The sequence below is a fragment of the Thamnophis elegans genome, chromosome 4, assembly GCF_009769535.1.
Source record: "Thamnophis elegans isolate rThaEle1 chromosome 4, rThaEle1.pri, whole genome shotgun sequence".
Taxonomy (NCBI): domain Eukaryota; kingdom Metazoa; phylum Chordata; class Lepidosauria; order Squamata; family Colubridae; genus Thamnophis; species Thamnophis elegans.
This window is the reverse complement of record NC_045544.1, coordinates 35,016,805-35,035,331: the sequence shown is the minus strand read 5'-3', so window position 1 is coordinate 35,035,331 and position 18,527 is coordinate 35,016,805. Positions and strand designations below refer to the sequence as shown.

At 39.3% G+C, this 18,527-nt stretch overlaps 1 protein-coding gene across 1 annotated transcript; it reads left to right on the top strand.

Moving 5' to 3' along the window:
• The first annotated feature begins 6,877 nt into the window (after nt 1–6,877).
• Nucleotides 6,878–17,424, top strand: LOC116507056 (amine sulfotransferase-like). The gene is made up of 7 exons (XM_032214985.1): nt 6,878–7,077; nt 7,510–7,659; nt 8,164–8,372; nt 9,460–9,586; nt 10,322–10,416; nt 12,345–12,525; nt 16,172–17,424. Exons 2-7 carry the CDS (start codon nt 7,518–7,520, stop codon nt 16,330–16,332), a joined length of 915 nt encoding a protein of 304 aa, XP_032070876.1. The 5' UTR covers nt 6,878–7,077; nt 7,510–7,517; the 3' UTR covers nt 16,333–17,424.
• Nucleotides 17,425–18,527: the final 1,103 nt, after the last annotated feature.

The window sequence follows — 18,527 nt, the reverse complement described above, 5'->3', positions numbered from 1 at the left end:
TTCTTTAATCTTCTTATCTCCTGGGTTTAATATTAACTCCTGTTCTCTCTTCCTAATCTCTTCCTCTAGTTCATTTCTTTTTTCCCCTTTTTACATCTATGTAACCTATTTAAATTTATTAGGACTCCTCGCATGTACGCTTTACTTGCATCCCAGACCATTTCCATAGATGTGCTCTTATTCATATTGAAGGCAAAATATTCTTTCAACAATTTTTTACATTCATTAACATTTTTCTCATATCTAAATAAGTTTTCATTTAATCTCCAAGTCCTTCTAGATTCCTTCCCAAATTCCAACTCCATCCAAATCGTGTTATGATCTGTTAAAGCTCTGGAACACATCTTCGTCTTCTTTACCCTAGAAAGCAAATCATTTGTTGTTAATATAAAGTCAATCCTGGAAAACGATTGATGTCTATCAGAAAAGAATTTAAAGTCCTGTTCTCTTGCATTTCTTTCTTGCCAGATGTCTCTTAGCTCCATATCATCCATCATATCGAAAAAAGACAGGTAATTTTGCTCACGTTTGGATGTTTTGCAGGAGACCCTTCTTGTCTTTCTTGGTATCCAGAACACCGTTCCAGTCACCCATTAATATGCAAGATCTATACTCCCACTGTATTAACTTAGTATGGAGCACTTTGTAAAATTTATCTTGTTGTTGATTGGGAGCATATATTCCCATTAAAAGTATCTTTTTCTTTTTAAGTTTAAATGTTTTATTCATTTTCATTTTCAATTTTGTACATTCATTTATATACTGAATATTTGCAATAATAATAATATAATAATAAAAAAAGAAAAACCCCAACCTAAACACAACTCATCATAAACCCAACCTATCACTTTCATACACCCCTTCTTCTCCCCCTCCAACTTTCCTTTCTCCCTCCAATGATCACCCCTCTTACTTCCCTTTCCCCTCCTATCTTCCTTTCTCACCTTCCTCACCCTCCTTCCCCTCTCATCCTCCTTACATTCCCCTCTTCCTCCCTCCTTACTTCTCCCTCTTCCTTTCCTCTACTTCTCACTTTGGTGCATTTCTCTATTCCTAAAGAAAAAAATAAAAAGAAAAAAAAAGAGAAAAATAAAAAGAAAAGATAAGGATCAACAGTATACAAGTGTGTTCTTCTTATTCTATATATTGAAACTATATCTCCACCCACCCACCCACCCCCAATGAACCCCCCTCCATAATCCCCTCCGACTTCCCAGGTCCCACACCCGGCATAGTTCAGTACCATTCACCTTCTAAAATATCTTATTAACAATAATAATGAAAATAAAATAAAAAGAACACTCCAAAAAAGAAAAAAAAAACTAAAAAATAAATAAAAATAAAAAAATTAAAAATCTTTTGCATTATGCTCAGCCTCCCATCATTCTTAAAATATTCAAATATTAGTTTATACAAAAATCAATTTATCTTCAAATACAGAGCAGTCTAATCATACTTTCGCTACTCATCTTCCTACCCTTCGTTTCTCATCTCCATTCCTCCCAAGCCCAAATTCCATAAGATTAGGATCTCGCTCTTCACTTTAAAATCCTGAGCTTTTTATGTTATACTTCAAGCATGTAAATCCGTAAAATGTGTGCCCAAAATCCATACCACTTCATTCAATCCCAAGATCCCTTCATCAATATCCCGCTCCACCTTCCCTTCTGCCCCACTCCTCCCGACTCCATTCATCCCAAACCGCATTTCAAATAAATCTTAGTCCCCGCTTTCCTCACAGAAAACAATTCATGCGCAGTTTGGTTTGAAATTCAAATAAGTCTTATAAAAGTCCCGTATAATATCTGTCCAAAATAAGCAATGCTTCTTTCCATTCCCCATCGGTACACAGCTTTGCCATTTCATACCAGACAGAAATCCTAAAATTTTAATCAGTCCAAGAGCTTAGAAAGTATTTTAAAGACATCGCTGGATCTATATTCTTTACTCTTCTGCCCTTCCGGAAAGAGAAGGCAACCCTCTGCCTTATAACCACGTGTCCCGCTGCTTTGAAAATATGACTAAATCCTCAGTTTCCGCTCTTCTGCCTCTCCAGTAGGGGGGGGAACAACTCCCTCCTTCTTGTAACCAAGTGAATTGCTGCTTGTCTTTCCTTCACCTTGTCCTTCCGCATTTCCGAGTGAGTCAAGAAGCCCCGCCTTCAGAGTTTTATAATAAAAGTCCCGAGCTTCCGAAACAGAATTAATACGAAATCTTTGATTTTCGAGTGTAACTGTGATTCCAACTGGAGCTTCCCATTTATACTGTATTTGACGATTTCTAAGTTCTTGGGTTAAAAAAGTATAGCCTCTCCTTGCTTGCAGCATCTGGAGCGGGATTTCTTTAAAGACAAACAAATCATGGCCATCGATTCGGAGCCTGTTGTTGTAAAACTTTTGGATGATCGCATTTCTGGATTCTCTTGTGAAAAAGTATATAATTATGTCTCTTGGAAGCTGTCATTGTTCTGCTACACAAGAATTCTGGCGATAGATTTTTCGAATATTCCAATCAAAATTGAATCCCGGACCTCCCACCGCAAAAGTATCTTTTTCCATTCTAATACCAGTTCTATTGCAATATATCTTCCTTGGGAATCTGCTTCAATTAATTCAGCTTTCATGTCCTTTCTTAAGTATATAACTATACCATTTTTCTTCTCCGAGGTGGAGGCTACAAAGTGTTGTCCAAGTCTCATATTGATCAAATATTTCTGATCGGTTAATCTAAAATGTGTCTCTTGTAGGCAAATTATGTTATTCTTAAATTGTTCCAAATAATGATTTATTTTCTTCCTTTTCTGTGGTGAATTTAAGCCATTAACGTTCCAGGTTAAGAACTTAGTTGTCATCTTTAGCTCCCTGAAGATTTTTAAGATCCATCTGGAAATCCTGTAGTTTGGCTTCCGGCCTAGCTCTTCCCACTCCTTCTGAGCGAAAACCTGTGAGTTCTTGAGCCGTTGCATGTGTTTGTTGCAAAGCTTGTTGCTTTTTTAACTCTTGTTCCATACGCCTAGTGACCACGCGAGTTTGCCTTTGCTCCTTCGCTCCTTCTAGTTCTGAGAGAGGAAGTTGGTCCAGCCTTAATGATCCTTGGATATCTTGCTGTTTGTTCTATCTTTCTTGTTCTCTTTCTCTGGGTCCTGGAGTGGGGGGATGTCCAGCCTTCAATATGTTATTATAAAAATCTTGATCCTTCCATACTGAGTTAAGATGATATCTTTGCCCCTGGTAATTAACTGCTAAGTCAACTGGAGCTTCCCATCTGAACTGTAACTGATGGGTTTTGAGCTCATCCATTAAAAAGGCATAGTCTTTCCTTGATCTCAACATTTTGGGTGGTATTTCCTTCAAAACAGTCACCTTCTGACCCCCAATTTGCAACTTGGTTTTATAAGACTCTTGCAATATCAGATTCCTCATATCTCTCGTGGCAAAATGCATTACAATGTCCCTTGGGAGTTGTTTTTGTCTGGCAAGCCAGGAATTAACATGATATATCTTGTCAATTTGCTAGTCAAAATCCCCTCCTGGCCATCCCATCAATTAATCAAAAGCTTCTGAGAAGATTTCCTTCAAATTTTCTTGGTTTTTCTCTTTAAGGCCTCTTATCCTTAACGCAAATTCCATCTGTCTGTACTGCAACATTATAATTTCATTTTCTGCATTATCAACCTTGTGTTGGATCACATCCATTTTCATTACCAGGTTAATATTGGAATCACTAAGATCTTCCAATTTGTCCTCGAGTCCTGATACGTAGCCAGATAAACATTTAAAAGCCTGTAAAGTATTGTCTCTAATTTCTTGATTACAAATCTGGACTGAACTCATAACCTCTTCTGACAATTCCTTAAAAGCAACAGAGATCTTTTCTTGTATTTTAATTTCCATCACAGCTGCATAATTTTTAAAGCCTCAGTTAATTCTTTTTGGAGTATTTCTCGAGTCAAAGGTTCCCCAGCAGGAGTTGTGGAGGGGGGTTGGGAGGGGAGTAATGACTGTAATTTAGATGCTGGGGCAGGTGAACTACCAGCGCTTTTTGAGGTGTTTGGTTTTTGCTTAGAGGCCATTTCTCATTTAATCTTGTCTTGCACCCAGTTACTAAATCCAGGCAAGCCATTTGTTCCAGTAATTACTATGTAGTCTACTAATAAATCACTACTGATTTAATGATCTTTAGATGGTCTTGAACTCTATAGTAGTTTGAGCTCCGTGAAAATCTGTAACATCAAAGTAGAACCACACCTGCAAAGCTATTCTGCGCCATCTTTGTCTTTGTCTTTCTGCCACGTAGTTTATTTATCAGAAGGAATTTTTAGAAAAATGGAGTTAAAGTCTGTAATACATACAATTAGAAGTTCTCCAGTATCTGTCTGCCCGTGTTGGAATCAGGTATCAATCAATCGTTGAGCTGAGGGTGGATGTGTGCCTTCGTTCTGCAAAAAGGCAGAAAAAATCCCTGGCGTGGAGAATTCACTGAGTTATAGATTTATGTTCTGGGGGAGGTTGAATGAAGCACTTCCCAAACACAGCTTCTCACCTCTCTTTATCTGCCCGAAGGAGAGTAATCAAACTGTCTAACAGCTGATGGATGCTGTTTAGACAGCTTAACGCAGCTGGAGCTAAAAAAAACCAGCCCCTTCAGACAACACGTCCAAACCAGAAGCCCCTAAGAAGCCTTTTCTGAGTCTGCAAAGGTAAATAGAACAGCAAGGGGAGACAAACAGCTGTGCTGCACAATTTAGATTCACTAGAAAATAGAAAGACCACCCCTGATGCAGCCCCATCCATAGGATGCAGGCAGCATCTGAAACCACTTCCCTTCCAGTATGCAGAAAAAAACCTCCCTTCATGGAACCAGTCCCTGGTGCCCAAAAGGTTGAGGGCTGCTGTGCTAAATAATATTGCTTGATCAGCAACACCCAAAATTAGCCAATCTTGTCTGATCACACAAGAAAGGCAGAACTATAAGAGATAGATGATCTCTCAAGACTTATGCAATGTATTACATAAGTGCACTAAGGTGTCTATTCTCCCTGTCATTATATTTTTTTCTTTTATTCTTGTTCTTGTTTTTGTTTGACAAATTCTAATAAACAAAAATAAAGAAATGTAGAGCGCTATAGATAAGAACTTGTAGTGTCATTTGTATTTGGGAACTTACTAGTAACCACTGCACTTCATGAGACAGGCTATCACTTCTTGTCCAACCACAGCCCTTTCTATAATAATGCATAATGCCTCTGCAATGTGCAAGGCAGTGGTGGGTTTCAAAATTTTTTAGAACCTCGTCTGTAGGTGTGGCCTGCTTTGTGGGAGTGGCTTGCCCGCCATGTGACTGGATGGGAGTGGCTTGCCAGCCATGTGACTGGATGGGAGTGGTTTGCCAGCCATGTGACTGAGTGGGCGTGGCCAACTTGTAAAATGTGGTGAAACTCACTTAACAACGCTCTTGCTTAGCAACCAAAATGTTGGCTCAGAAACTCTGGCATTTGAAGCACGCAAGTCTTAAAGCTGTCAAGTTACAAGACCCTTGCACCCCTAACCCTTTAGAAAAAAAGACTATAGGAATTTCAATTCTTCACTCCCAAGTTCTTGCAGACAACTAATGTTGTTTTGGGAACACACATTATTTCTCTATAGAACAATAACGTAGGATTAAAATAATCTAAAGATATCAGTTTTGATAAATAATTAGGAGTTTTGATGTTGTTATTGCATATGACCACACAAAATATGCTCCTATGTCACTTTTTTGAGCAATCCAAATTCCTCCTATTGTGTCTTAATGTCAACGTTAAACAGTAAACTGATTTTGTTACCATATGGTGTAATAGCATATGGGAATAACCTGGACAGACAGGGGAACACATATGCTCCGAACCAGGTGTACACATGATACAACTGCCAACCAAATTTTGGCTGTGGCATTGTTTTTAGAGGGATAGGGGTAAATTACTACATTTGATGATTTAGAACATATATAAATAACATGTATAGCATTCCATAATATGTTTTTTACCCAAGTGTGGAGCTGAAAAGGTAACTTTTTCTTAAGAGTGCTAAGGGAATGAGTAAGGAGTAAGAGAAAGGAACATCCCTTTGGGCTGTTTAATATATTTGTAGAAAATATATTTAAGGAATTTTGTGAAGATTTATCATGTATACTAAAATAATGGAAGATTATGAGTAGTTTAATCACTAGACACCATTGAGGTAAACAGACAAAATTCACAACAATACAGAGATCACCCTACCAGATATGACAAAATCAGCTGGCCAGCGGGAGACGCATGCGTGGTGAAGTTCAGCTGGGGTGACAGCTTGCGTGCTGGCAGAGAGACTTTTGCCTGCCATAGGTTCACCATCACAGTCCTAGAGCATGACAGTATTGAACCTGTTTTGACTGCTTTTGAAATAAATAAAAATCTAATTTAGATTTTTGTGTGTGTTGAGTTTTAAAATCAGCTGTGTGGGTGGATGAACTGACAGTAGATGCACAAAATTAAAAAGCAATAAATATATAAAACCAAATAATTTTATATAAGAAAAGAAAGATATACCCTAAGGCAGCTGTTTTGAACATAGAACCTGCCAAACAGCCTTTACTTCCTGCTGGCATTTTTTTAAAAAAGTCAGTGTGCCCCAAGAGACACACTCTTGAATGTCTCCATGCTCTACTACCCAACAAATAGCTAATGAGTATATCTTTCCAGTCAACCATGATTAATAATTATTAATTCATTCACGTTGTTATACTTGATCTGCAAATTGTGTCAGTTTTCCATTTACCAGCATTATTTGTATAATGCCATGTTGGAATGACCTTGAAAGATAGAGGACAACAAATACTCTAAGGCAGGTATGAACGTGATGTACCTTTCCAAGCAGAACTGGCTCTTCAGTTTAGAAACGGAGATAAGCACCACCCTCCAGAGTCAGGAACGACTAGCAGATATGTGCAAGGAGAATCTTTACCTTTACAGAAATACAAGAACATTGAAAAAGCTGTGTAATAAGGTGACTTCAGGACATTACATCACTGACTGCCAGAGGCTATATAAGATAAGATGAGGTAAGGAAAAGGAAGGGAAGGCAAGAAAAGAACTGCAACTAGTATGTTCTTAACATTGTAATTAAAACTTTATCTTCGACATAGAATGTTTACATTCCAAGAAGAACAGCAAATTTATTCTTTGCAATGGAAACTTTTGTGGATGAAAATTGAGTTTATGGAACTAATGAATTAATTAGAGAAACAAATCTAATAATATATACATCATTTTTCTTTAAGTTAGCAGGATTCATGATTTTTTTTTTAAACTGAATTAACACAATATTGACCATAAATGTAGGAAGTATTGACAATTGTTCTATTATTACATCAACAGTTGAAGCAATGGAGCCAGAGGATGAGTTCCTGAATCTATTTTTAAAGAACTGAATTAATGCAATATTGACCATAATGTAGGAAGTATTCTTAATTGTTCTATTATTGCATCTACAGCTGAAGCAATGGAGCCAGAGAAAAAGTTCCCGTTTAAATGCAAAGAAATCCTTTTCCTAACTGACTTCTCCTCACCTGAAAATTTAGAGTCACTGGACAGTTTTGAAACCCGAGATGATGATATATTCATAATTACATATCCTAAATCTGGTAAGTTCAAAGATGTCTTCCAAAAAAGAATTAATCTTTTATCCAATACTTTTATTCAGTTCCTCGGTATATTGGTTGCTGTAACTCTGTTGTGCTATAACTAGATTTTAACATTTACTTTTTAAAAGAAGCTGGAAATGTAGGAAAGCATATTTTACTTTTGCTGGATAGATGACCTTGGCAAGTCACACTGTCTCAGCCCAATCTATATCATAGGGCTGTTGTGAAGAAAATAGGAGGAAGAAGGAATATTCTTATGTTTGCCACCTTGAGTTAGTTCTAAAGATATAAAGGCAGGATATAAATAATTAGTTATATAAATACCAATTCTTTTTTCATCCATCCACCAGCTTAATCTATCAATTTTAGAAGACTTAATTGTGTTTACACATCTCTGAAATGTTTAGTATTCTTCCTGATAGGAAGATTGGCCTTGCATAAGTTCAACATTCTCCAAATAATAATGGCTATGGGTGAATTAATTTAATTATTCCTTATTTACAGGCACTATATGGACTCAGAATATTATCAGCTTGATTCTTTATGAAGGTCATCGAGATGAAACTGAAAATATTACCCTGATTGACAGAGCTCCATGGCTGGAATATAATATTTTCAGTGTAGATTTTCCCAGTTGCCCATCGCCTCGTGTATTTACTTCCCACCTGCCTTACAATTTGGTACCCGAAGGATTACAAAACAGAAGAGCAAAAGTAGGACATATTTTGCTAACTTGTGAGGTGGAGTGGTGAGCTGCCTGCCTTCTGTTCTTTTCGCTCTGTATCTGATTGTTTCATTGATATATAGGCAATGACAAACAAACAGATGTTAAATTGCTCCAACGTGTTTGGTGGATGGTAACAAATTTTGAAGTTTGAGTGGGAAACCACACAAACAAAACAGTGTTAAAGCCAGAATGTCATGCCCAGCAGAAATAGGCCAAGAACCAGAGGTTGATTGCAAATGCCAGTGCTACCGGTTCACTTATGTTCGCTCATGCACAGGAGAGCCTCCCGCTGCTGCCACTACCAGTTTGCCATATCCAGGCCAAACTGGGAGCTACCCATCTCTGCTAAGAACCCACCTGTAGATCCATATATAGCGAGCTTTAATCCTTAATCTTACTTTTCCCAAAATGACACTTTCTGATGGATTGTATGGCTGTTGCATGGCTGCTTGCTATCTTAAAATATTGAGAGGTTGTTAATTTGAGGGATGCTATTTTTAGTCCTCCACTCCCTTCCCACAATTTCTACTCAGTCATTCATGCCCCAGTCACCAGAAGTTTCAGCTGCTTTTGCAGCAGCATGAGCACTTATGTGATCTCCAAGAATTGCATACATTACACCTCTACTTTGGAAACTGCATTGGCTATCAATTGGGTTCAGGATCCAATTCGAGATGCTGGTTTTTAAACTTCTTCATGTGTTGCAAACAGGTTATTTAAAATGACCTCCCTCCCCAGTTACATCTACCCATCCCATCAAGTCCAGTAAAATAAGCATGTTGGGGTTCTCATCAGCTAGAGAGATTTGTCAGTGGGCCCCTAGGATGAAAACCTTTGCTGATGTGACCCCAGCCATATGGAAACTCATTCCCCCAAGTCAAGGTTGGCCCCAATCCTGGTGGTCTGCTGGAAGGCTCTCAAATGTGGTTTTGCTATTGAGCTTTGAGATCCTGTGATAGAATGGAGCCTGTTAGATGAATGCATGAGAGTTATTGGTGCCCTCTCTGTATGCTTTACTGGCAATCTGTCTTTTTTCTTGTTTTTGACCAGGTATTATCATCTTTCTCCTACAGATTATTTATGTACTTCAAAATCCAAAGGATGTCTTGGTTTCCAGCTATCATTTTTTTCAAAGGCCAGTCAGAATACAATCCATAAAGGATTTTGATACATTCTTGGAGAACTTTTTGGTTGGCAAAGGTAAGAAGAGCTTGATGATGATGTTTTTTGGGCAGTTTTTGTCTTGGATAAGAAATGATGAATATATTTCAATCCACTCCCCACAAAGAGCAAATAATCCACCCTCTCTCCAAAAATAAGTTAAAATAATTCTTTTTTAAAAACTTTTTTAGTAATTCATTTAAACATTACACAATATAAAATGGACAGGAGGTAGAGTAGAATGAATGAAGAGATCCTAGAACCATGGATAATGTAAAAGTGGATGAGAGAAGCAAGAGAAAATAGCTTATTTCAATTTATTTAGTTAGTGTATGGCATATCATATATAGACTTACAATATATATTAACATTTCACCTAGATTATTAAAACATAATACAATATAAATATTAAAAGATCTGTATTCAAATAGCATTGTCCAAGATACCTAAGTACTGAAGTGCAGCATTGTTTATATGAAAAAAAAATACTGCACCAGTATATGCCCTTAGCTTACAGCGGACACAATGTGATTTACAGTTTGATGTAGACCCTGAAGTCACATTAAGGGGAGAATATTATAAAGTGTCCTGGCAGACACCATGTGAAATGTGACTCCTATTCAGGATTATTGATTGCTGGTGTGGTAGTTGAAAGCCTGGCACCCTATTTCTGGCATCATTTATGTGTCTTCCTTTGCCTGAACATAAAGATAAGTGGAGGACATTCAAGCATTAATTCTCATGTTTATGTTAAATTCATTTCTCTCCTATCAGTGTTCGGTGGTTCGTGGCTAGACCATGTAAAAGGCTGGTATGCTCATAAGGATGATTTCAATATTCTTTTCCTTTCTTATGAAGAAATGAAAAAGGTAAGATGTGTCTGTGCTGTGTAGTGCAATATGAACAATCATCAAGCACAAAAAGCTTTAGAATAATAGAGCTGGAAGGAACTTTGGAGATCTTCTGGTTCAACCCCCTGCTCAGGCAGGAAACCCTATACCACTTCAGAAAATGGTTGTCCAATCTCTTCTTTAAAACTTCCAGTGATCTTCGCTTCTCTTCTTGATTAGTTTCCATCCATTGTTTCTTGTCCTGCCTTCAGGTGCTTTGGAGAATAGATTGACCCCTCCTCTTCTTTGTGGCAACCCCTTAAATATTGGAACACTGTTATGACGTTATCTCTAGTCCTTCTTTGCATTAAACTAGCCATACCCAATTCCAGTAACCATTCTTAATGTTTTAGCCTCTAGTCCCCTAAACATCTTTGTTGTTCTTCTCTGCATTCTTTCTAGACTAGTCTCAATATCTTTTTACATTATGGCGACCAAAACTAGATGTAGTATTCTAAGTATGATCTTAACAAGACATTATAAAGTGCTATTAACATTTCATGTGATCTTGATTGTATCCCTATGTTAATATAGCCTAGGAATGGGTTGGCTATTTTGGCAGCTGCAGCACACTTTTGGCTCATATTTAAGTGACTGTCCTAATTGTGAGAGATCCCTCACAATTGAGCCAGGTACCATCTATACTGCATCTGTGTATTTGGTTTATCTTGACTAAATGTAGGATCATATTTTTTTCACCACTGAATTTAATTTTGTTAGATAGCAACCAATGTTCAAGTCTGTCCAAGATCCTTCTGTATCTTAAACCTACTTTCTGGAATGTTGGCTACTCCTGCCATCTTGGTATCATCTTCAGATTTGATGAGTTCCCCATCTATTCCCCCATCTAAATCATTGATGAAGATACTGAAGAATACTGGGCTTAAGAAAAGAGCCTTGGGGTACCCCACTGCATATTTCTCTCTATGTAGAGGCAGTTCCATTGAGGACTGCATGTTGAATGTAGTTGGTCAGTCAGTTACAAATTCATGTGGTGATGATGCTGTCTAACCCATATTTTTCTATTTTATCAAGTAGTAGGTTGTGGTCTACTTTATCAAATGCTTCACTGAAGTCCAAATAAACTATATACACAGCATTTCTCTGGTCCACTAATGCCACTTTGTCAAAGAATACAATAAGATTTATCTATTTTTGATATACCATATTTTTTGGAGTATAAGACACACCAAGATTTTGATGAGGCAAATTAAAAAAAAAGTTTTTGCACTCTGCTGACTTCCCAAAAAATTAATAAAAGATTAATAAAAGATACATTTGTGACCATTTTGCTTGTCATGCTAGAATTCACAGGATGCATGTCTTGTAAAGAAGCTCAGCAAAACAAAGTTCATTTAATTTTGATAGACTTGGTAGATAAGGGAAATCCACAATGCACCTTAATCAGCAAAATCTTAGCCAAAGTTTTTCATAATATTCTCCTATATTGGCTCAAAAGAGATTCATTCAACTCTTGAATTTTCAAGAGAGGCCAAAGAATTTATTAAGCCTGGCTTGGGAACTGGACAGCTTCTAATGCAGTTAAAAGTACTAACAATGTAAGAGTCTGAATCTTGGCACATAAATATATTTTAGACCAAAAATGTTTCTCAACAACCTGCCTCTTGAAAGCATTTAGCAGGAAACTTAAGGCAGTATTTCTTTAATTTGTTAATATTGCTTTTTATGTCCATGTCTGACTTTTGTTTAAAAAATAACAATTACTAAATATCAGGATATTTTTTATCAGGGTATTTATATATCAGGAAAAGAAAGAATTAAAGTTTAATATGCAAGATATATATAAGGAAGCAATAATCTTGAGAATCCCATTAATATATCAACACAGTGTTCCATCTTTTCTCCTTGTTATGGATGTACTAATATAAAGCTTTATCAAATTGCAGGACCTGAGAGGTGTTGTACTGAAAATATGCAACTTCCTAGAAAGAGAACTAACTGAAAAGGAGGTGGATGAGGTGGTGTATAAAGCAACATTTGATAACATGAAGGTGGATTCTAGAGCAAACTACACATTCATGGCTCGTGATATTCCAGGTTTCAGCAAAGGAGACTTCCTTCGCAAAGGTAGAGCAGTAATAATTCATACTCTGGGGCTTTTGGAATGTGCCAGGCTTCATCTGAAACCAGGGTTGTCACCTTCATCTGAAAGGCACTTTCTAAAGTGGTATGGATATGTCCCAACCAGTGACGTGTGGTCAGCTTTACCCCCGGTGAGGCTGTTTTTAGACTTGTGGACTTCAACTCCCAGAATTCCACTTCCACTAAGTTCCAATTTAAAGCGACAGCATTTTTCCCCCTTGCAAAATAAGTTTTCCCATTCTTTTTCTTCTCCCTCCCCCTCCTTCCTCCCTCTCTCCTTCCCTCCCCCTCTCTCAAACAGACACACGGAGACAGAGAACTTCGATCCTTCTCTCATTCACTCACTCTCAAACACAAACACAGAAGTTGGATTGGATATATTTTCCAAAGGCTTGAAAGCAGCTCCTCTGCCATACCCCCCCTTTCCCTGCTGCCTTCCGATCAAACTTTTTGAATTCCTCCCCCCTCCCCACACACGGACCTTTTCCAGCTGTTTCAGAGACGATTTCAACTCTGCTTCTCCCTGCCCTACCCTGCCCTCTTGAAAAGCCAGAGCTCTGAAGTCAGACTGAGCTAGTCGCTCCTAGAAAACTCCAAAAAGGCTCTAAAAATGCCCTCTAAAGGAGGCGAGAGAATACGTGCCTCATTTGAATAAGAAATTCTTCCCTTGTTAACCCTTGCTTAACTCTTAAAAGGCGAAAAAATCCTTATGCAAAAGAGGCCCCTAGTTCTCTGGCCTCCTCCTAGTTAATACTGAGAGCAGACACCAAGCCACTGTGACTTGAAATCTGGTAGCAACTACCCTGGCTTTAATTATTTTAAGAAAATTATTTAAAATCCTTTCCTTTCCCTGAGGAGACTGGTGAGGCCCCGCCTCCCTTGCCTCTAGTGACTGCACGTCCCTGGTCCCAACAGCCTCTCTTTCTGGGGTCTCTCCATGATGTTGTGCTTGCCTCATCAGCAGCCTACATTTGAGGCAGCCATAAGCTTTTCTTAGTTGTGCCAATGTTGGTGTTCTCCTGTTCACCCTAACAAATTTCGGGTGTGGATATAATCCGATCTGTTTCAATGATATCTGTTGGTTGCACAGTCTAATGATCCTTTGGGAGTGGGTTGTTTTAGCTCCTACTAACCACTTTAGGATGGTGGAGTCACAACCTCTTCACTCTCTACCTTTGGTAATCTCCCCCACCAGGAATGCAATGAGTCACATGGTGAGGATGCTGGATTGAAAGTAAGCAAACCCATGTTTGAAATCCAAGTGCTGCTGCATGGTGGGGTGAGCTCCTGTCATTCTCTCTAGCACCTTGTTGGGAACATGAAAGGAGCAACACTCCTGGGGCATCTTTCTGGAAACAGTGATGTCACTGGCTAATGATTTCAAACTGGAAAGGCTAATCCACTTATTTTCAACCTGAGAAAAGTTCTCTGTGACATATGAGTGCACTGTTCTCCAGCCTTAGAACTGTCTCCTCTAAACCTGCAGGGACCTATCCAATGATCAAAAAGCCACCAATCGTTTCTCTTGAGCATTGGTATAATGGGATGAACTCAAGATCATTTAGAACTTCACTGGGAGACCACTGATTCCATGACTTCCCAGTAACAAATACTTATGGCAGGAGAATCACTCACCACCTTCTAGATAGGGAGAACTTTGCCCTTTTATCAAGTCCTCCTTCTGTAATCCAGCTCAAGTTAAGATAGTAAGAAACAAGTTCCTGCCCAAAAACTATACATGCAGATTTCTAAGAACTGCTTGATGGATGGGGGGGGTAGCTAAGCACTCCTTTGATAACTGAGGAATGAACAATGCTCCAAGTTAGTCAGGTTTTTCAAACTATTACCCTCTTTCTCTGACTCAGGGAAGCCTACAGTAGGCAAGATAACTGAAGAGTGTAAACCACCACTGGAAACTTTTGATCTTCATCCCTACAGTACCCAGCTGAAGTCCTGAAATGTTTTCTATACACTAATGTGACAAAGAAAGCACACACTCTTTGAGTTCTATGGTTTTATGTATCAAGACATAGTAAAAAATCATCTGGTCCTTAGCAGTTCTTCAAAGTAGGTAAATACATTCTCAGATGAACAACAACACATGATGTATTACACCATGTCATCATTTATTTTCAAAAAGAAAGCCAAAATGGAGAAGCCATGTGTGAAAAATTAAGAACATCCTTACTTCTTCCATAGGTATGAAGAGGCTAAGTAACAGCTAAGTGCTGCAAATCAAGTGTCCTTAATCAATTGATCATCAGCAAATGTAACTACCTCTATAAAACCTGAGGTTTTAGGAGTTTGCTAGTCTCCAGCATTGAGGTATGTCTTAACAAAATCTCAAAGGGGAAAGGCAGCAGTAATAATCTTAGAGAACCAATTGTTGCTGACTATCAGTCTGGGAAGCATTATAATGTCATTTCTAAACAATTTGAAGCACATGAGTCTACGGTGGAGAAGATTACTCATGGGTAGAAAACTTTTGAGACAGTTGCCAATCTCCCTAAGGGTGGAGATCCCAACAAATTTATCCAAAGGATGGACCATGCAATGCTCAAACAAATTGCAAAAAATCCAAGAGTTACATCTCAGATCCTTTAGGCCTTAGCTAGCATGTTAAAGTTCATGACAGTACAACTGGAAAAAAGACTGAACAAGGATGGTTTGTTTGGCAAGGTTGCCAGGAGAAGGCTTCTTCTCTTTAAAAACAGCATTGCAGCACAGCTTTGGTTTCCAAAGTTGCATCTGAACAAATCACAAGACTTCTAGAACACTGACCTTTGGACAAAAGAGACCAAAGTTGAAATGTTTGGCCACAATATGCAGTGTCACATTTGGCAAAAACCAAACACTGCCAATCACCACAAACATCTAATACTAAACACCAAGCATGGTGGTGGAGGGAGAATGATTTGGTCTTGTTTTGCAGTCACAGGATCTGGACACCTTGCAGTCACTTAGTTGACCATGAACTCCTCTGTATACCAGAGCATTCTGAAGTCACATGTGAAGCCAGTGGTCTGACAGCTAAAGATTGGCCAAGATTGGGTCATGCAACAGGACAATGACCCTAAGCACACCAGCAAAAATACCACAGAATGGCTGAAAATGAAAAAAAAATAAAGGTATTGCAATGGCCAAAGTCCAGATCTCAACCCGATTGAAATGCTACGGTGGAACCTCAAGTGAACTGTACATAAACAAATGCTCACAAACTTCAATTATGTGATGTTGTAAAGTAATGTTGTAAAGATGAGTGGGCCAAATTCTTCCAAAATTGAATGAAAATTCTTCCAAAATTATTGAATCTTAAGTTTTACACACAGCTGCTCCATTTTAGTTTTCTTTTTCAAAAATAAATCATGACATAGTGTAATGTCATGTTGTTCATCTGAGGTTGTATTTACTTTAACTGCTAAGGAGCAGATTTTTACTATGTTCTCATACATAAAACCATGGAACTCAAGTAAGGTATACTTCCTGTTTACATGACTGTATATACATTCAAACACAAACTTAGTCACAGAAAAATGTGTAAGAATGTCCATTTTGGTGATATGATGACATAAATAGCCTCTAGATAAAATGAATACAAAAACTGTTGACATTTTTAACCATTGTTTCCCAGGCACTGTTGGCGACTGGAAGAATCTCATGACTGTTGCCCAGAGTGAAAGGTTTGACCATGTCTTTAAGAAGAAGATGGAAAAGCTGCCCTTCAAGTTCTGCTGGGATATTCAGGAGGAGCCTGAGCTTATTTCCAGATCACTGGAGGAAAATAATATCTGATACACACCTTCAAATGGTTTGAGTCTGAAATGACCCTCCAAGAAGAATCTTTATGTCACCTTGTAATGTTTAATTCTCAACTCTGCAGGGACCATAAGACAAAGCAATATTAAATTCTTGGTCATTTTTAGGGCATTTGTTTGTTGATTTAGATTTCCATAGCTGCCTGACCAGTGGTGTGTTTCAAATATTTTCCCTACTGGTCCGTCCTACTGGTTTGAAGGGTGTGGCTTGGTGCGCGCAGCTGGTGGGAGGGGGTCATGTGACCAAGTGGGCACAGCCAACTTGATATCATTCACAGCAATGTGGGGCAGCAGCACCCCACCAAGCCACACCCACCCAAACCATGCATTCCACTTGGCTGCTTCTTGCCTCCTCATGTTTGCTCTGTGTATATGAGCAAAAGAAGGAGGAGAGAATGAGCCACGTTGAATGCTGTGGCAGAGAGAAGCAGAACATTTCTGCCTCCCTTCACAGCGAATCTGCTCAGAAGGCAGCTCCTGTGGTTGCCTGTCCCTTTTTAGTCCCCTCCCCCCATCGAAGTACCTTAAAGTCTGAGGCTGGCGTCTGCCTTCTGAGCATCTCCGCTGTGATGCCCTCCCTCCAGTGCAACACTGTTCTCCTGGCTGGCCGGCCATGAGCAGCAACAGCAGGCAACTGGGGTGCACATACATGACCAGTGCAAACAGGGCGACGACAGTGCCAAGGGTCGCCGGACTTGTCCCATGATTGTTGCCGCCATCTTGTTCCTGTATACCCCATTGCCTGCTGGTGCCGCTTCTGGCCAGCCACCGGACATGGCCAGGAGAATGGCCTGCCGTGCCAGAGGGACAGCGTCACAGCAGAGCTTCTTGGAAAGTAGCCAAAAATTACCAGCAGCTGGAGGCTTCCCACAAAAGGTGGCCAAGCCTTGCCATGCTCCCACCACCACCATGGTGACCAGAATTTAAGGTAGGTGAGCGAGGAGGAGGGAGAGCAGCCAGTGAGTGGATGGCCACTCTGAGGCAAGGCCAGAGCCGGGGAATGGCGTATAATCCGACCCAGCCAATGGCAATGTGCATAGCTGGGACATGTGGTGAAGCAAAGGCAATATATGTAGGGCTTGGGTGGGTGAGGCAAGCATCGGGCAGTTGGGGTTGGCGAGCGAGCATTGGGCGGGTGGGTGGGGCTAGCAAGCAGCAAGCAGGTACACAGGGTGAGCAAGTGGTGAGCAGACAGGTGGCAGTGCGAGCAAACAGCGACCAGGTGACTATTTCAGGGACATGACCCACCAGCAGTCGCTAATGGTTCTTGTCATATTTCCAGTACCGGTTCAAATGAACCGGTGCGAACCAGCTGAATACCATCTCTGTACCTGACTTTGGGTATTATACATGAAATAAAGACCCACAAAAACAACATAGCAAATAAAAAAGATGGAAAAAAACCCCAAAACCTGTAAAACATATTCACAACAGCTAGACCCATTTATTATATTTTCTGCTTCCCTGAAGATATATATAGCTTGATGTATCATCTTAGCCCAACTCCTAATGGGAAAATCAAGTTTGTAACTGTTTTTTTTTTTTATGAAGGCTGACGTACTCAGGTTACTACAAATATTGGCACCCAATGGATGGGGTGGAGAAGAGATTGAAAAAAGGCATATAACCTACATCTCATCTGATTATATTATTTATTATTTAAACACCTTTATATGGCCACCATTAATGTCTTCCAACATTAAAACAGTGTAAAACCCATATTTCTTCCACCCACCTCAGTGATAATTTAACTGTTGACAGTTGGCAGAATTAGCTTGCAATACCACATTCTAACCACTGAAGCATCCTGAATCTTAATGCTTGGAAAAGCATAATAAGACAACCAGTGGATTTTATGAGAGCTTATGATCAAACCTCTGATACTGAAAACACATAGACCAAACCACCCAAACCACCTCCACATTCACAATGATGTAGACCAGGCATGAAATCCTCTTACCTTCACTACCGCTTTGGAACAGGGAGTGCATGCGCGCTTGCCTGTCCCTAATGACATCTGGGTAGGTCAAGCCTCCTGCTGCCGCTACAGGTTCATCTAAACCCGGGCGAAAGGGCGAAATACCACCTCTGGTGTAGATCCAATCAAGTTTCTCCATGAAAATATCCAGGAAACTGACAATAATATAGAAATTATTTATCATGGCCTTCTGA